Source organism: Columba livia, unplaced genomic scaffold, assembly GCF_036013475.1.
Source record: "Columba livia isolate bColLiv1 breed racing homer unplaced genomic scaffold, bColLiv1.pat.W.v2 Scaffold_127, whole genome shotgun sequence".
Classification (NCBI taxonomy): Eukaryota; Metazoa; Chordata; class Aves; order Columbiformes; family Columbidae; genus Columba; species Columba livia.
In genome coordinates this window covers 378,621-397,631 of record NW_027043024.1, presented here as the reverse complement: position 1 = coordinate 397,631, position 19,011 = coordinate 378,621, and the positions used below count along the sequence as shown (strand labels likewise).

The 19,011-nt window shown below is 52.5% G+C and overlaps 1 protein-coding gene across 1 annotated transcript; it reads left to right on the top strand.

The window, feature by feature from the left end:
* The first annotated feature begins 7,267 nt into the window (after nucleotides 1–7,267).
* On the top strand, nucleotides 7,268–10,033 carry LOC135577613 (SUN domain-containing protein 3-like). Its single transcript, XM_065047745.1, has 4 exons — nucleotides 7,268–7,708; nucleotides 8,281–8,365; nucleotides 8,748–8,863; nucleotides 9,700–10,033. The coding sequence occupies exons 1-4, from the start codon at nucleotides 7,418–7,420 to the stop codon at nucleotides 9,967–9,969; spliced, it is 762 nt and encodes a 253-aa protein (XP_064903817.1). The 5' UTR covers nucleotides 7,268–7,417; the 3' UTR covers nucleotides 9,970–10,033.
* Nucleotides 10,034–19,011: the final 8,978 nt, after the last annotated feature.

The window sequence follows — 19,011 nt, the reverse complement described above, 5'->3', positions numbered from 1 at the left end:
CTGGGGAACTTCAAGAACGAGTGCATGAGTTAACAGGGCAGGCTTCTAGGAAAAGGGCTGCCTGGTTTACAAAAGAGATTCTGGTGCTCGTGAAGGAACCTCTAATTCACAGCGAGTGACCGTGGAAGACCGAGATTAGAGGTGCCCTGCCTCCAGCCAGGCGGAGGAAAGGGATAACAGAGTTTACTGGACGGTACAGATAGGATGGCCTGGTACAACACACCCCCAGGAGTACAAGGCTTTGGTGGACACTGCTGCTCAGTGCACAGTAATTCCTTCAGGCTGTAAGGGGACACAACTCATCAGTATTTTTGGAGTGACTTGGGGGATCCCAAGAGCTGACTGTTGTAGAGGCTGAAATGAGCCTAACTGGAAAAACCTGGCAAAAGCATCCCATTGTGACTGGCCCAGATGCTCCGTGCATCCTTGGCATAGACTACCTTAAGAGAGGGTATTTTAAGGACCCAAAAGGGTATAGGTGGGCATTTGGTACAGCATCTGTGGACACTGAGAGAATTGAACAGCTGTCTGATTTGCCTGGTCTTTCAGATGACCCTTCTGTTGTAGGACTGCTGATGGTTGATGATCAGCAGGTGCCAGTTGCTACCACAACGGTGCATCGTCAACAGTATCGCACCAACCGGGACCCTTGGATTCCTATTCAGAAATTGATTCGTCAACTGGAAAGCCAGGGTGTGATCAGTAAGACTCGCTCACCTTTCAATAGCTCGATTTGGCCAGTGCGTAAGTCTAGCGATGAGTGGAGATTAACTGTAGACTACTGTGGCCTGAAGGGGGAAGGGGGAAAAAGGGTGAAGGGAAACCTTCTCCCACAGTTTTGATTGTCTCCCCATGATCAAACCACGACAAAAACAAAGAATCAGCATGGTGAGGCTGTCGAGTGGCCCTTGGTTTGTCCTGCAAACAACCTCTGAATGTGGATTCTTGCAGGTGTAGTGGAGCAGGCAGCAGCATCTGAGCAAAGCTCTGGGGGACCGGGTCCTGTGTGCTGGGGACAGCTTCCCTCGCCATTCTCTGCTCCCTCCTCCTTCAAGCAGGGGCTGCCCCAGCCGCGCACAGCCAGTCCCAGCCGGGCCCTGAGGTGGGTGTCTCCATGACGACCGCCCGGGCTCTGTGACGTCATAACCAGAGGCCATTGTGACACGGGGTCGACATCACCAGAGGCCATTGTGACACGGGGGGCCCCGCCCTGACCGTGGGGGTATTTAAGGAGCGAGAGCCCTGGGGTGCTCACTCCCAGGAGAGCAGCTTCTCAGGAGCAGCAGCTTCTCAGGAGCAGCAGCTTCTCACGAGGCAGCATCTCCCCTGGGTGCCCGTTGCGGCTCATTGATAGAGGAGACCCAAGATGCCAACTGACAAGGAGGTGTCCTGCTCCTCCTCCTGCCCGCAGATCGGCCACAGCCTGGGCCAGCACACCCTCCAGAGCACCTGGGTCACCCCCTCGGTCCAGGAGCGCTTGCAGGACCACCATAAAGGTCCCCAGGAGGGGTCTGGCTGGCCTCGCAGCACCAACAGCGAGGCAGCAGCAGAGGCAGAGTGCCCGGCACCTGCCCCACAGGGCCCCACAGCCGACGACGCGGCTCTGTGGGACACAGCCCAGCGCATCGTCAGTGAGGCCGTGCGCAGGGCTGTGGCTCAGATCATGGCAGCTGGCCAGGAACCGGAGGAACAGCAGGACCTGGCCCAGCACATGGACTTGCAAGATGAGAACAGCAAAGAGGGGTGCCAAGGCGGAGACACCATCCAGAGCACCTGGATCAACCCCTCGGTCCAGGAGCACCTGCAGGACGCCCCTGCAGGTCCCCAGGAGGGGTCTGGCTTGCCCAGCTGCACAGACACGGAGGCGGCAGCAGAGGCAGAGCGCCCGGCACCTGCCCAGCACAGCCCCACAGAGGACGATGTGGACCTGTCAGACATTGTGGAGTACATTGTCAGTGAGGCCGTGCGCAGGGCTGAGGCTGAGATCCAGGGACCTGGCCAGCAACCGGTAGAACAGCAGGACCTGGCCCAATGCACGGATGTTCCAATGGCAGTACCAGCACCTGCAGGACTTGAAGCCATTGAGGCTCATTTGGCAGGAGAGGATGAGGGACAGGCCAGCACAGCCACTCTCGTCCCAGCTGCAAAGGAGGAAGAAGAGAACACGGTTTCTCCAATGTCTGCAGAGCATGGGGGAGAGACCAGCGCAGACATCGCCTGCCCAGCGCAGGGCCCGGCTCCACGGCGACGGCCTTCCCGGTTCAGGAGGGCGCTCCGGGCTCTGCGCAGGGCTTTCCGCTGCAGCTGCACCGCGGGACAGCAAGAGGAGTAGAGCCGTGACCGCGGCGTTCACCTGCCCTGAGGACATGGTGCTGCCAGCCTCTGCTCGGCCTTGGATTGTTTTCAAAATCAATAAAGCCAATTAAAAAAAAATGACAAGTTTTCCCCCTGTGCTCCTCTGTTCCTGCTCCATCTCGGGACAAAGAAGGCTGCAGGAAATCTCTGTCCTCGGGGTGACCCGGCCTTGGTTGCCGGAAGCCCTGGGCTGGTGCTGCCGCAAGCCGGCAGTCTGGCTGGATCCCCCTCAAGCTCCCTTCCCACCCACCTGTCTCCAGTTCCAGTCCAGGACTTGGAACATTTGAGATCTATTGCCGACTTGGCCTGGTTGACCTGCACTGTACGGCATCCCCTTCGTCTCACAAGGAACCTGCCCATTGCAGGGGTGTTTCGGAGCACCTGCATGAGCTGATACAGGTGAGACCCTCCAAACCCACATGTGGTCCCTCTCCTCCACCGAGGGTCTTCCAAGTCAGGAAGAGCCGGCTGCTCGCTCCCTTGCTGGAAATCTGAGCCATGACCCATCTCTGCACAAGGCTCTGATGCACAAGGCTGCCAGCGTCACGAGAGCACGTTCAGGCCTGAGACACTGGGGAGAAGCGTCGCAAACAGTGCTGGTCTTGACAAGAAATCCACCTGCTCAGAGCTTCGTCTCAGATACGAGTTACTCTGCCCTGGGTTTCTGGGGCCCAGAAATGGAGGGGGGCTCAGGTATAAACCCAGTCAGCCAAGAGCCGCAGCAGCTGCTGATCCCTGTGTGGCGCATTGCAAACCAGCCATGGCTGTCTGTGGCTGCTGCATGCCCCGGGCTGCAGCCTTCGCAGCATCCTCCTCTTCCCCAGCACCCCCGTGCACTGCACAGAACCAGAGCTGATTGCAATGGCTGGGGCAGCACCGGGCAGCAGCAGCATCTCTCTCCCCAGCCTCCAGCTGCCCAGTTGCCCTGCAGGGAATTTCTGCCTGGGAAGGGCAGAGTTGTATTGCGATCGGCCGGGGGCTCGGGACAAAGCACAGCACCGCCACGTCCCCGGAGCAGAGCCCTTCTTTTCCTGGCTTGGACTGGTGTATTCCTCCTGCTCACAGCGCGGTCCTTCTCTGGGATAAGGTGACGCCAGCACTTTCAGGGAAATTGGAACATCATGATGGAGTGGACGTGAAACAGCCTCACTTCCCGAAAAGCCAAAGGAGTAAAACTGACATGGAACAAAGCAAGTAACTTGCCACAGCTGTCCAACCTGCGCTCCTCAGGCGGGAGGTGACAGGCGACATGTTCTGGTGCTGCGGGGCTGTGCCGCAACAGTTCAGTTGGGGCCGTGGCCAGAAAGGTAGTGATGTACATCTAGAGATACCCACATCGTTTTGTGGGAAGCATCTGTTTCCTCGGCACGATTTGGAACACTTTTGACACACGGGGCTTGCTGGGCCCTAAATCACAGCTGCGTTGACTCCTCTAAGCCTCCCAGTTCCAATTCAGCAGGTGCCCAGTTCAAGGTGTTGACTCAGCAATGTGTACTTCACTTTAATCTGTATTATGTATTATGTATTATGTGTTATGTGTTATGTATTATGTATTATGTATTATGTATTACCAACAGTAATTTGCCAACAGGAGGAGTTCTTGCTACATTAACAGCAAAAGCCATGCTGAAAAATGCAAGGGAGCAATGAGGGAGGGCTGGAGTCGTGCTCGGGAGCTGTGTCCGTGCGGGAAGGTTTATGTGTCTCGCTGGGTAGTGCCCAGAGAGTTGGTCTGATCGCACCGCAGAGCTCCCGGAGACATCAATCTGTTTGATTCTTTCCTACACCAAGCTTTAAAGGCTGGTTTGGATAGTCAAATGGGATTCAAACGTAACGTTCCTCCAAGAAGGCCTTGGGTAAGTCATTTCCCAAAATTCCAACTTCTTTTCCAGGGAGGCTGAATTTCTCCATAGCAATCAAATGATCAGGTTTTGCACAGAAGAGTTGCTGTGGTTCTAAGCGTCTTTATTTTGTCTATGCTGCCTTAAAGAAGCAGCTGGTCTGCCTTTTGCTTTTGGTGATGGAAGTCGGGAATGGCCAGCGCTGTGCTTCATGTCAGGATGGTTTCATTCTCGTCTTATTGAAACTTAACTTTTGCCGGATGCAACTCCAAGAAAATGCCTCAGCCTCTTCCAGGGCCTTGGAAGGAAGGAAGCTTTAAAAATTTCAACATTAATTTTAAGAATTGCAACTGGAATTTTAGAAATTTTGATGTGAAATTGTAAAAATTTTGACGGGAATTTGAAAAATTTTGTTGGGATTTTAAAAATTTTGAAGGAAACTTTAAATATTTCAACATTAATTTTAAAAATTTCAACTGGAATTTTAGATATTTTGACGTGAAATTGTAAAAATTTTGACAAAAATTTGAAGAATTTTGACTGGGATTTTAAAAATTTTGATGGGAATTTTAAAAATTGGAACATTAATTTTAAGAATTTCAACTGGAATTTTAGAAATTTTGACATGAAATTGTAAAAATTTTGACGGGGATTAGGAAAATTTTAGTGAGAATTTTAAAAGTTTCAACAGGATTTTAATATTTTTGTTGAGAATTTAAAATTTCAAAGGGAATTTGAACAATTTGGATGGGAATTGAAAAATTTTAGTGAGAATTTTAAAAGTTTCAACAGGATTTTAATATTTTTGTTGAGAATTTAAAAATTTCAAAGGTAATTTGAACAATTTGGATGGGAATTGAAAAATTTTAGTGAGAATTTTAAAAGTTTCAACAGGATTTTAATATTTTTGTTGAGAATCTAAAAATTTCAAAGGTAATTTGAACAATTTGGATGGGAATTGAAAAATTTTAGTGAGAATTTTAAAAGTTTCAACAGGATTTGAAAAATTTTGATAGGAATTTGAAAAATTTCAATGGGAATATGAACAATTTAGACGGGAATTGAAAAATTTTGAAGGGAATTTGAAAAATTTCAACATTAATTTTACAAATTTCAACTGGAATTTTAGAAATTTTGGCGTGAAATTGTAAAAATTTTGACGGGGATTAGGGAAATTTTAGTGAGAATTTTAAAAGGTTGTTGGCAGAGGTTGTTCTCAGCTGCTGCTCTGTGCAGCTTGGTTCAAGAGCCAGCTGGGGGCTTCTTTGGAAGGGAGGTTTCTTGTTCTGTGCTTACTGCTCCTCGGGACCCTGCACAGGAGCGCTGTTGGGGTCTGCAGGGACGGGTGGGACCTGCTGTGACTCCTGCTGAATGTGAACTCAACTTGTCCTGATGGCCTCCAATGAAACCAGACTGACTGTAGGTGGTTTTCTTCCCTGTTTCAGTTCCAAACTACACGTTTGGCACTAAAAAACATGAGACTTTGTGCTGTTTTTTGGACGTCAGTGGCTGCGGATCAGCTGAGAACATCACTGCCTTAGATACCAGGGCAGGTGATCTGTGATCAGGGCTGTGGACTTGAATGGCCGTGCTTTCATTAACGTTTCCTGGTCTTGCCATTTCACAGCCCTTCCTTCTCCTGGAAATTTAAGCCAGCATTTCTTATTCTGAGGTTCAGACGGGAGTTGGACTTACTGTTGAACGGCTGATATAATGTGCTCCCTGAGGAGCACATCTTGCTTTTTTGTTGTTGCTTTCCAACACCGTCTGAACTTTGGTCAGCAAGAGGAAGAGTGGTGACAGAGTCTGTTATCTGAGAGTAACGTGTTCCTGTACCTTTCCCGTCGTTCCGTGGTGAAGGATTCCTTCCCTTGCAGACAGGACTGCGAGACCCATTCCTGCCAGGTTGGACTTTGCCTCCAAACGAGGTGCAGCCTCGTCCACTGTGACATCAGCCACTGCCGTTGTGTCACAAAGCAGCATCAGCGCTGAGGTCGGCACAGCAGGGTATAAGACCAGGGGTCTCCCTGCGCCTCGGTCACTCTCGATCTTGAGGGAACCGAGATCGCAGAGTTTCTGGCTCACTGCTGAGCGAGTGAGATGCTTGTTACCTGCACCTCAGCAGGTACCAAGGGACACCCAGAGACGGCTGAACGTCTGAACGGGTATGTTGGGAGTATTTTCTGCTCCCTTCCCCAGGTGTGTTTTCCACCTCGTCAGCTGGGGTGGGTGGATGGTGGGCAGGAGAGGAACACGAGGGCAGCCTGAGAGCTGGGTCTGGAGCTGCTGGAAGGCAGCAGCTGCCTTTCAGTCTCTCGGCTGCTAAAGAAACGCTGCGAGAGGGGAGACACACACCCCCCTGGCAACTGTTGGACTGTAGGGGCACAGGCTGAACCTTCTCTTGAGAGGGTGGAGAACAGGAGCAGCACAAGTGTCCATCGGGTGCTGGGCAGGAGAAACAGGCATTTGTTATGTCCTTCCATTTCCAGAGAATCCCTCTCCAGCCCCACAGATGTGAAATGTGGACACAAGTCCTGTTGCAACTCCTGCTCTTGGTCCAGAGTCAATCTTGAGCCCTTTGTCCCTAAGGAAACAATCTTTGCCGTGACAAATCCCCCACTGGTGCAGCTGGTGACACCTCCAGAAGTGACTGGAGCTGGTGCAGGACCAAGCCAATGCACACGGCAGGAACGCCAGGCTCAAGGGCTGAGTCCATGCTGCTGCTCTCCAGTCTGCTGCTGATCTGCACAGGAAACACCAGCTTCACCGGCCTTTTCTTTATCTGCTCTGCAGGAAGATGAAGGTTGTCAAGGCAACAACCCTGGTTCTGCTTCTCGGTCTATTCTCTTTCGGTGAGTCTCTGCGGATCTCCAACCTGAGGACAGTGCTTTAGAAGGTACTCGGGGCTCCATCCTGCCCTGTTCCGCTTCCCCCGCTGTGAGCAGAGGAGCTCAGCCAAGAGCAGAAAGTCCCCACAGAGCTGTGCCAGTCCCTGCTCCAGCGGGACGGGTGTGGGTGAGGAAGGGCTGAGTTGCCTTCCCCAGGAGGGCTGAGCCAGTTCTCTTCAGCCCAGGGAGAGGCCGTGGCTGAGCTCTCCTGCCCCAGGGGCTGAGAATCTTCTGCAGGACAAGGAGCACAGTCCAGGGCAGGGAACGTCCATCTATTGCGGAGCCCGTACGCCATGATGGCCACTGTCAAAGACAACAAGAGGAGAGATAACTATGGCACTTGGGAGAGACACTGAAAGGGGAGCGGGCAGCCCGAGGCATAGCCCAGCCTTAGACCAGGTTCTAAGCTCTGGTGCGTGTTCCACAGGTGTTTACCACATGGGACGACTTGGTGCCTTAACCCCCTGGAGCACTGCAGACCTGAGCGAAACCCTGCCCCTGCCAGACCAGCTCCGTAAGCTCCAGGAACGGCTTTACCATCTGCGCTGGAGCACTAAGGATGTGGCTGAGCGGGCTCTGCAGGAAGGACTGAAGCAGGCAAAGCTCCCAGGCGTTACCGGATGGGTAAGGGCACAAGGCAGAAGGATCTGCTCAGGGGTTTTATCCTCCATCCACACGTATCCTACTCCATTCCTGTCACAGCCAACAGGCTGGTGCTGCTGGAACAAGTGCTGTCATGGCCACACTTCCTTTTCCTGTTGCTCCACACTTCCTTATGGGGGAGAGAGAGCGTGATGGGAACGACAGCTGTCTGAGTTGGACCTTCCTCTGCGTCCAGATCTCGGGTCCTCCTCAAGGGAGGACTGGAATTAAAGAATGGTCTCAGCAGTGCAGAGTTAAGCCAGGCCTATCTCATGCCCAGAAGGCTTATCTGTCCGTGCTTCCTGGCCTGGGGTCTCTCCACAGGAACAGCCCCTTCCCGCAGCTCCAGCATTCAGAGCACTGGAGTGAGCAGCCCTCCCTTTCTGATCCCGACAATCAGAGCAGAGCAAACCTGGGAGGCTTCCAGGCAATGTGGGCATTCCCTCCATCTGAGATGCGCCTTGTCCCCGTTCACCTTGGCTGGCCTTGCAGGGGAGCTGCTTGCCCCGGTCCTTCTCCTTCCAACAGGCGCTCTCCTTTGTGTTCCTTCCCAGGCTGTTCACGAGATCATCAATCAAGCTTTGGAGAAGCTGGAAGAAATGCAGGTCCCGATGCCAGATTACGCCCTGAAATCAGCAGGTGCCGTGACATTGTACATACAAACCAGTTCTAAACCTCTTCCTGTCCAGATTGACAAGATGGGTGTTGTAACTTGCCCTGGGGTGGGAGAGAAGGGACAAGAAGTCAATTTGTGCCCTAAAAGTGCACCCACTGACAGAGTGTGTAACAGGCCAGACCCCATGGGAAGGTCAGAAAGCCTTGTTCACGTTCTTGTCTTTTTCCACGGCCCCATACGACATTTTAGTGACACCTTGCTGTGTGTTCCAGAGAGGCCGTGCCAGTACGAAAGAGGGGAAACAACTGTGGGACATAGATGATAACTGAGAAACCTTTTCCAAGTCAACAGTGCAATATTCCTCCTGACACTGCCTGATGATTCTGCTCATGTTTTAATTTCCAGGGGCTGCTGTCATTCATTCCAGGACTTCTCCATCCCTCCGGAACGCCAAAGCCAAACTCTTCTTCTATTCCCTGCCATTGATGGATTACATGAGGTCCCCTGAGCTTATTCTGGAGGTAGGAGCACCAAGAAGCAGTAAAACATAGGTCGGGATAATGAACCACACCTGCTGCTCAGAGTTGCCTTTCCCCGTATCTTTGATCCTCAAAGCTTCTTCTCCTGCCTCCTTCTCACATGGACCTGCTCTCCTTCTGTGTCTCCCTGCTGAGTATTTCCTCTCCCAAAGTGCCCCAGGTTCTACGCGGGAGCTTCTGCCAGGCCAGGCTGCTCCTGCAGTCTGTGTCTGCCCACTCGCTGTGCAAACTGTCAGCACGGCACGGGAGGAGAATGGCAGAGGAGCCTGCAGAGCTCTGGGATGTGTTCTTACTGAGCAACAGCAGGTGCTGAGAGTCTGCACTGCTGGAGGGTCCCATGTTGGGCTCTCAAGCTGTCCTGGCCCTGCTCCTGAGCTGCCTGCACAATCTGAAGAGCTGGCTGGTGCCAGTGGAAGGAGGTGGGAGTGGATGAGAGGGAGCAAGTGCTTCCCCTGACAGGAAGGGTTCATCCAGGTGGGCCCAGAGCTGCCCCCTGCTCTGGGCAGGGGCTTTTGAGCCACACCAACCCTGGCTTGTTTTTGGTGAGGGCTCTGGACTGGGAGAGGCCACTGAGATTCTACAACTAGCACACCCAGCTCCCAGCCATCGAAGGGCTTCTCTGCGGAATTGTTTTGTGATACGTGAATTCTCACAGCTGCTGCTCTGTTCGGTACCCACAGAGTCCAACTGAAGGCACTGGCTGTGGTTCAGAGCAGAACTGATTGGCCAAATGATTATTAATCCTCTGATGCTCATGGCAGGAATGAGAGCCAGGGCAACCTTCTCCACGTCAATGTAGTTTCTTCTTCTCCTTTCAGACAGAAAATTTTCCTGGAAACTGCTGGCCCTTCCCAGGAAGTCAGGGTCACGTGTTCATCAAGCTCTCTGTGCCAGTCATTCCAAGAGCAGTCACCATGGACCATGTCTCAGGGACAGCGTTCCACGGAGAAAGTATCTCCGGAGCTCCAAAGGACTTTGCTGTCTACGTAAGTGACTTCTCTGGAGTTGTGGGCTGGGGGTTGCACAGCATTTCTAAGCAGGGAATGAAGACGGGTCAAAGAGTCCAGTGGCCTGAAGCTTCCTCCTGACTCTCAGAAGAAACAGGGTCCTTGGAGTCTTTCCCTTCCCATTTTATTCCTCTTTTATTCAATGTACCACTCAAGAACAAAAAGCTGCTCAGGCAAGGTGCTACTCCAGGAGCCACAAGGAAAAGGAGCTGAACAGTACATGGTCCTAAACCTTCTTGGCTTCCAATCCCAGTGGCATTTGTGATCCTGAGGTTACCTCCCTCTCACTGGGAGTGTCTGCTCCTTTTCGGACTTCCAGCTTGGACTTGTTGAGTAGACAAGTGTAGCGTGCTGCCCAGCTGCAGCTTAAGTCTTTTCCTTGTGGTCATCATCCTTGGACTATGTAGCTGAAATAACCCCGTACTTCACCGACTGAAGGTCAGTCTTCCATGATGCACCAGACGCTCTTGTTTTTTCTACCCCTGTTTTTCTGTAGGGCTTCAAGGAAGAACACGAGGAGCAGGGAATGTTCCTGGGACAGTTCACTTTCCTGGCGCCACTGAATCCCAGTCAGACCTTCCAGCTGAAGGTATGGGGACAAAGACGGAGGAGAACTGTAAGAGAGGAGGAGAAATGCAGTTGGATGGGCAGAGGCTTCCCTGCCAAAGGGCTACAGGCAGCCCTGTCCTTGAGTGTGTGCCACACTGGCCTTTCTTCTGCTTTAACTTCCTGGTGGGAGATGTCTGGACTGCCGGTCTTCTCTTTCATTTTGGGTGCTTAGTGCTTAGAAGTGCCACAGTTGAAGCTGGAATCAGCTTGACTGTCTAGACCCCAAGTGCACACAAGCGGCCACATCCTGTAGGATGCATGACTGCTGTTCTGCCATTTAAAGACCAGAAATACTGGGCTTCCTGAGGATTCTGTTGGTGCTGGCAGTGAGTAGTGACAGGGAGGCCATTCTGTTTCTGTGGCTTTCTAGAGAAGGGAACAAGACATTATACTGACACCAGCACTGGATCTTCTGACTGTGGAAACGTGTGCCTCAAAGCAGGCGAGAACTTTCCAGTGTATTTGCTGAGGCATCTGGTAGCTGCTTCTTCCTTTGCTGTTCTCATGGCCCAATGGGGTAGAGCAGGATAAGAACATCTGGACCACAACAGGTCAAAGCACCCGCGGGGCAGCAGGAAGGAAGTTGCTGATTGAGGCTGTTGCTGCGGCACTTCTGTCAGCGCTCAACGTGCCAGAGAGGAAAAGGCGACTCATTTCTTCTTGTCATTGCAGAACGAGCTCCCTGGGGTCGTAAATTACATCAGGCTGCAAGTGCTGAGCAACTGGGGCCACCCGGACTACACCTGCCTGTATCGGTTCAGGGTGCACGGTGATCCGCCCAAAGATGGGGGAGACACAGCAGTTGCATCTGTCAATAAATTCCATTAATGTTCACCCAGCCGAGTTCCCGTCTGCTTTGCCTGTGATGCTGCCTGGTCCTCTCTGAGCTCACTGGAGCTCCCCGTCCTTCTCTAAACCCACCAGCTTATGGGAGACTTCAGGAGTCCACAGCAAGATTGTCCTAATTAAAAGAAACAGGAAAACTCAGTCACAAATCTGCAGAAAGCCTGACATCCACACTCTTGCTGTGACACAGGAACATCAGCAAGGCCCTGCCTGGACACCAGAGATTAAATTAATGGGCAGTTTTCCTATGCAAGAAGCAACTAAGGATCGACTGAGTGGAACCATCTGTTGTTACCTGTTTTCACAAGAGGCACGTGATGCTTCAGCTTCCATCTTTCAGTCTGTTGCCGATGAGAAAATGGAAGTGTGGGTTTTTGTGAGAAGGAAACCTTAACTGGAAAGTGGGTTCATGGACTTATTTGCCTCTCTGGGCACATATTGAGTTAATAGTGTGGGAACGTGACAGAGCAAAGCAATCCCAGGACACTTAAGAGATCCTGTAACCACACGAGTCTGTCTTTCCTTTTGACCCGAGCTCCCCAAGCCCCAAGGCAGGAGCAGGCAGGGCAGTCGTGCGCTCGGGCCATACCAGGGAGGAGAGAACAGGACCAGCGCTTGGCACCCAGGGCTGGGAACAACAATTTGTGCTCTGAGCTGGGGCTTAGTCCATGTGCAAGCCCAGCACGGGTCCAGATACCAAACTGAGGGTGTCGGTTCACCCCCGGTGCCACACACACGGCACCTTCTTCCATCGCCTCCTCCGATGAGCTGTTTTGCAGCCCCTTCCAGCTCAGCCCAGCTCAGACACCTGCACTCTGGCTCAGGGCTGCCTGGGGCTGGTGACCCTCGGGGCAGCAGCAAGAACCGCTCTGACCCTGGTTGTGGGGCTGTCCCTGGGCTGAGCCTCGGGCCCAGGCCTGCTGAACTGGGCCATGCTGGGGCCCAGGGCTGCTGAACTGGGCCCTGGTGGGGCCCAGGGCTGCTGGGGTCGACAGGTCCCCCCGTCAGCTTTCCCACAGGGACCCACAGAGACCATAGGGACCCATAAGGCCCCATGGAGACCATAGGGACCCATAGAGACCCATAGAGACCATAGAGACCCATACGGACCCATAGGGACCCATAGAGCCCCATAGAGACCCACTCTACCAGTGTTGCTGTTCTCCGTGGTGCAGCGTGGTGCTCACCAGGCACAGCCAGAGCTGTTCCTGTGCCAGGAGAAGACTTCACACAGAGCCTTGGCTGATGGTGACAGTTCCCACCAGCCGTCCAGCTCTGGAAGGTCCAGGTGCCACAGAGGGGACACTGACTGGTCATCACTTCTCTTGCAGCAACAGGATTGACCAGCAGGAGGGAGGCAGGACCAGAGGGTCCATGAGGTCAGAAAGCACATCAGAGCGCTGGTACAGTCATGGTGACAGCAGAGGGACAACAGAAAGAGATGCAGTGACCTGGCTAGGACAATGCTGCTGATGTGACGCCTGCCACACAAACACAGAGACGGATCCATCACCACATGGTGGAGAAGGCAGACGTTAGAACACATGAAGCACCGTGTATCAGCTAGAAACCATCCAAATTACATGTGGGAAGGATGTTCTACCTGGTGACAAGAACATCACCTGCCAAAGGATGAAACAGGGGAGCACTGGAAAATTAAAGATTAGTTAATTTGGATTAGCAGCTGACCGAACAATATCAAAACTAAATACAAATTCTGGATGGTTCCCTATCAACAGAACAAGACATGCGTAGAAAGCAACTGAACAGGCAAGAAATAAATTGGTATAATATGTGTGAAATGTCAATGGCACAAAAACGCACCCTCCTGGTAGAAACTAAAGCTGCACTATTTTTCTAAAAATACAGTACATTTATTATAAACATTCAGCCAGGGAAAAGTTAGGGTGACCCTTCTGTGGCAGGATCAAACTCCCCTCTCTCCCTCTCCCTCCTCCATCATGGAAGGAGTGGCCACATCTCCCTCTTTCTGCTACAGCTTCTTTCGTTTGGCCCCAGAGCCCCTGGCCAGGGCCGTTAGGAGAAGGGAGTGCTGAGGTGCCAGGGAGCCGCTGGGCACCTGCGGCCAGTGTGGGGGACACTTGGAGGCTTCAGGGGCAGGCACAGCCAGTGTGGGGGAGCAGAGAAGCTACTGGAATGCCCATAGTCACAGAATCACAGAATCACAGAATGTTAGGGATTGGAAGGGACCTCAAAAGATCATCCAGTCCAATCCCCCTGCTGGAGCAGGAACACCTAGGTGAGGTCACACAGGAACATGTCCAGGAGGGTTTTGAATGTCTGCAGAGAAGGAGACTCCACAACCCCCCTGGGCAGCCTGTTCCAGTGCTCTGTCACCCTCACTGAGAAGAAGTTTCTTCTCAAATTTAAGAGGAACCTCTTGTGTTCCAGCTTGATCCCATTACCCCTTGTCCTACCATTGTTTGACACCGAGAAGAGCCTGGCTCCGTCCTTGTGGCACTAACTCTTTATATATTTACAAACATTAATAAGGTCACCCCTCAGTCTCCTCTTCTCCAAACTAAAGAGCCCCAGCTCCCTCAGCCTTTCTTCATAAGGGAGGTGCTCCACTCCCTCCAGCATCTTTGTTGCCCTATGCTGGACCTTCTCCAGCAGTTCCCTGTCCTTCTGGAACTGAGGGGCCACAACTGGACACAATATTCCAGATGTGGTCTCACCAGGGCGGAGTAGAGGGAAAGGAGAACCACTCTCGATCTACTGACCACCCCAGAATGCCATTGGCCTTCGTGGCCACAAGGGCACAGTGCTGGCTCATGGTCATCCTGTTGTCCACCAAGACCCCCAGGTCCCTTTCCCCTACACTGCTCTCTAATATGTAATTTCCCAACCTATACTGGAACCTGGGGTTGTTCCTGCCCAGATGCAGGACTCTACACTTGCCCTTGTTAAATTTCATCAGGTTATTCCCCGCCCAACTCTCCAGCCTGTCCAGGTCTCTGGATGGCAGCACAGCCTTCTGGCATGTCACCACTCCTCCCAGCTTAGTGTCATCAGCAAACTTGCTGACAGTCACTCAATTCCCTCGTCCAAATCATTAAAGAAGGGCAAGAAGGAGGACCCGGGTAATTATAGACCGGTCAGCCTCACCTCTGTCCCTGGGGAAGTAATGGAACAGCTTATCCTTGGTGCCATCTCAAGGTATATCAAGGATAAGAGGGTTATTAGGGGCAGTCAGCATGGCTTTACCAAGGGTAAGTCGTGCTTGACCAACCTCATAGCCTTTTATGAGAAGGTAACAAGGTGGATGGATGATGGCAGAGCAGTGGATGTGGTCTACCTTGACTTCAGTAAAGCCTTTGACACAGTTTCCCACAGCATCCTCACAGCTAAGTTGAGGAGGTGTGGTTTAGACAATAGAGTAGTGAGGTGGGTTGCGAACTGGCTTAAGGAGAGAAGCCAGAGAGCGGTATTCAACAGTGTGGAGTCTAGTTGGAGGCCAGTATCTAGTGCAGTGCCTCAGGGGTCAGTACTGGGGCCAATATTATTCAATATATTAATTAACGATTTAGACGAGGGAATGGAGTGTACTATCAGCAAGTTTGCTGATGACACCAAGCTGGGAGGTGTGGCTGACACACCAGAAGGCTGTGCTGCCATCCAGCAGGACCTGGACAGGCTGGAGAGTTGGGCAGGGAATAACCTGATGAAATTTAACAAGGGAAGTCCTGCATCTGGGCAGGAACAACCCCAGGTTCCAGTATAGGTTGGGAAATTACATGTTAGAGAGCAGTGTAGGGGAAAGGGACATGGGGGTCCTGGGGACAGCAGGATGACCATGAGCCAGCACTGTGCCCTTGTGGCCAGGAAGCCAATGGCATCCTGGGGTGTATTACAAGGGGGGTGGCTAGTAGATCGAGAGAGGTCCTCCTTCCCCTCTACTCCGCCCTGGTGAGACCCCATCTGGAATATTGTGTCCAGTTCTGGGCCCCTCAGTTCCAGAAGGACAGGGAACTGCTGGAGAGGGTCCAGCGTAGGGCAACAAAGATGATTAAGGGAGTGGAGCATCTCCCTTATGAAAAAAGGCTGAGGGAGCTGGGTCTCTTTAGTTTGGAGAAGAAGAGACTGAGGGGTGAACTTATTAATGCTTATAAATATATAAAGGGTGAGTGCCATGAGGATGGAGCCAGGCTCTTCTTGGTGGCAAACAATGATAGGACAAGGGGTGATGGGATCAAGCTGGAACACAAGAGGTTCCACTTAAACTTGAGAAAAAACTTCTTCTCAGTAAGGGTGACAGAGCACTGGATCAGGCTGCCCAAGGGGGTTGTGGAGTCTCCTTCTCTGGAGACATTCAAAACCCTCCTGGACATGTTCCTGTGAGACCTCACTTAGGTGTTCCTGCTCCAGCAGGGGGATTGGACTGGATGATCTTTTGAGGTCCCTTCCAATCCCAAACATACTGTGATACTGTGATCCCCATTAAGATCATAGGGAAGATCCCGATTAAGGAAATTCACACTAATAAAAATGCCAGGTTTATCCCCATTAAGCAGCAGCGAAGTTCAGCCCAGAGGGCAGCGAAACCCCTGTTATTTTGCATTTGAGAAGAGCCAGGGATGTTCATCCCAGTTTGAGAAACAAAAATGGGGCAAAACGGGGAATTTGCTACAAACGCGAGAACTTGAGCGTCCCGGTGTTTCATCCGGGGGTCGCTCGGGTGGAATAAAACGCTCGAGGCCCAAAGGGATTCGTGATAAATCAGCGACGGGTGTTTTGGTTTCGGGTGTCAGGGGAACGGTTGGGTCTTTTCCTACCCAAATTATTCGGGATTCTAAAACCAGAGGGGATTGGGGGTAAATTGTGGTGCAGGGGGGAAAAGTGCGGGCCATGTGCCCCCTGTGATCCTCATGTCCCCTCCAGGTCCCCTGTGTTCCCCCAGCCACTGCCTGCAGCCAGTGCAATGATGTTGTTGGGCTTTGTGGGTGGGTTGTGCATTAGAGAGGGACTTTTGTGCTTTGTTGTATCTAGTTGTTTTTCCTGTACATAGTTTTGTTTCTTTGTGTGTTTGTTTGTTTTGGTAAATAGATTGATTTATGTTTTTTCAGCCCTGTGCTCTCTGTCATTTTCTTGTATCTGCAGAGCTGTGGTTTCCGCTCGCTCTGGGTTCCTGGGGCTGGAGGTGGCTGGGGGTGCTGGCACGGCCACCCCGGGGACAGGGGGTCCCTGTGCACTGAGGGGTCCCACTTGCAGAGACATGGCACTGGGCACCAGTGGGGTTGGTTCATGAGTTGCTGGAGAGCGGTGTCCCCAACAGCAAAGCTGTCACCAGCAACGAGTGAGCCATGAGAGCCTTGGGAACAGCTTGTGCCAGGATCAGGGAGAAGGTTTTGCAGCTGTAGGTGCTGCTGTTTAAGGCTCTGAACCTACACATGCGCAGGGCTTTGGAGCTGTTCCTCACCAGGCTGGGGTCAGGACCGGGGTTGCTCCCAGCTTGCAGAAGCCTCCGGGCTGGAGCCAGTGGGAGCTGTTCTTCTCCTCTGGACGCATGCAAGGACATTCAAGTCCTTCTCAAATGGTGGGGCCCAGCCCGACACACAGTGCTCCAGGTGAGGCTGCACCAAGCCTGGACCCAGTGGGACAATCCCTTCTCTTGGCTGGCTGGTCGGGCTGTGTTTGACATCCCTAAGACGACGTTTGCCCTGTCCGAGCCCAGGCACACTGTTGGCTCCTGAGCCGCTGCCCCCCCAGCACCCCAGGTCCCTTTCTGCAGGGCTGCTCTCCAGCTGCTCCTCTCCTCGTTTACACTTGTGCACCTGTTGCACCCTCCCAGGGGCAGAACCCGCATTTGGCTTTTTACACATCAACCCATTCATCATCGCCCAATGCTCCAGTCTGTCCAGATGCCTCTGCAGGGCCTCTCGTCTCTTGAGAAGCTCAACACGGAATCACAGACTGGTTGGGGTTGGGAAGGACCTCTGGAGATCACCTAGTCCAACCCACCTGCTAGACGGGGTTCACCAGAGCAGATGGCACAGAATGGCATCTACGTGTGTTCTGAGTGTCTCCAGAGGAGGAGACTCTCCATCCTCTCTAGGCAGCCTGTTCCAGGGCTCTGGCACCCTCGCAGTAAAGAAGTTTCTCCTCATGTCAAGACAGAACCTCCTGTGTGTCATTCTGTGCCCGTTGCCCCTCACCCTGTCATTGGGCACCACTGAAAAGAGTTTGGCCCATCCTCTTCACACCCACCCTGGGGATATTTAGCAGCATAAACACGATCCTCTGTCAGCTTGTCTTCTCCAGGCCAAACAGACCCAATTCTCTCAGTCTTGCCTCTTCAGAAAGAAGCTCCAGAGCCCTCATCATCTCTGTGTCTCTCCACTGGACTCTCTCCAGTAATTCCTTCTCCTTTGTAAGCTGGGGAGTCCAGAGCTGGACACACAACTCCAGATGCGGCCTCACCACGGTAGATCAGAGAGGGAAGATAATCTGCCTCGACCTGCTGGTCACGCTCTTCCTAATGCTCCCCAGGAGACTCTTGGCCACAAGGGCACATTGCTGCCTCATGGTCAACCTGTTGTCCACCAACTTGGGAGAAGACTCATTGGCTTCTCTTTCTGCTCAGGGCCTGTAGGAAACACCCACAACACGTCACCCAATGTTAGTCTGGCCCTTCATTTTTACCCATAAGCTCTGGACTCATTTTTCATCCCCTCAGGCAGAGCTTGATACATTCGAGTTGCTCTCTCACATAAAGCGCAACTCCCCCACTGCCCTTGCTGGCCTGTCTTTCCAAAAAAGTACAGACCCTTCCGTGACAGCGTTCCAGTTGTGTGAGCTGTGCCACCGTGTCTCTAGAATGGCAAAGAGATCGTGGCTGTGTGACCATACACGGATCTCTCGCTGTTCCTGTTTGTTCGCCGTGCTGCGTGCGTTGGTGCACAGACATTTCAGAGAAGGAATCGAGTGTGCAGGTTTCCCATGAGGTCTGCAGAAGGATCCACCACAGCCATACACACCCTGGAGCTGGTTGGCCTTCTGGTCCTCATCTTGGGAGGCAGCTCAGGAGCATTTGTCGCTTCTCTGGTTGGTCTGGCTTGTTTTCCCCAGTTGCATGTGTTGGCATGGGTTTTGCCACTTTGGACACTGTCCCCGAGCCCTTCAGTTGAAAGCCCACCTCACCAAGTTGGCCAGCCTGCTGCCAAACATTCCCTCGCCTCTTCTAGACAGGTGGATCCCATCCCTCCCTAGCTGCTTATAGTCATCAATGTCCCATTGTCATAGCAGCCAAAACCCTTAGGACGCCACCAGCCACAAAGCATGGAGTTGATGTGCATTATACATCTCTTTCTGTCTGCACCCTTTCCTTTAATTGGTAGAAGGGAGGGAAAGATGACCTAGGCATCAGATTTATTCACTTGTACCCCAAGGCTTTCTGGTCTTCCTTGACAGTACCCAGGCTGGGACTTGCGGTGCCATTGGTGCCCACGTGGAAGAGCGGCTGTGCTGTACAGGGGCAAAGCGAGACCAGACCTGCAAAGGGATGGCCATGGACAGGGAGGTGAACTTCAGCTACTGCAGGAACCAGCTGGAGGACAACATTTCTGAGGGGTGAGGATGGCTGCCGGGCATGACGGGATGGTTGGGAAGAACCGCTCAAGGCTGCATGGAAGTAGAACTGGTTGGGAT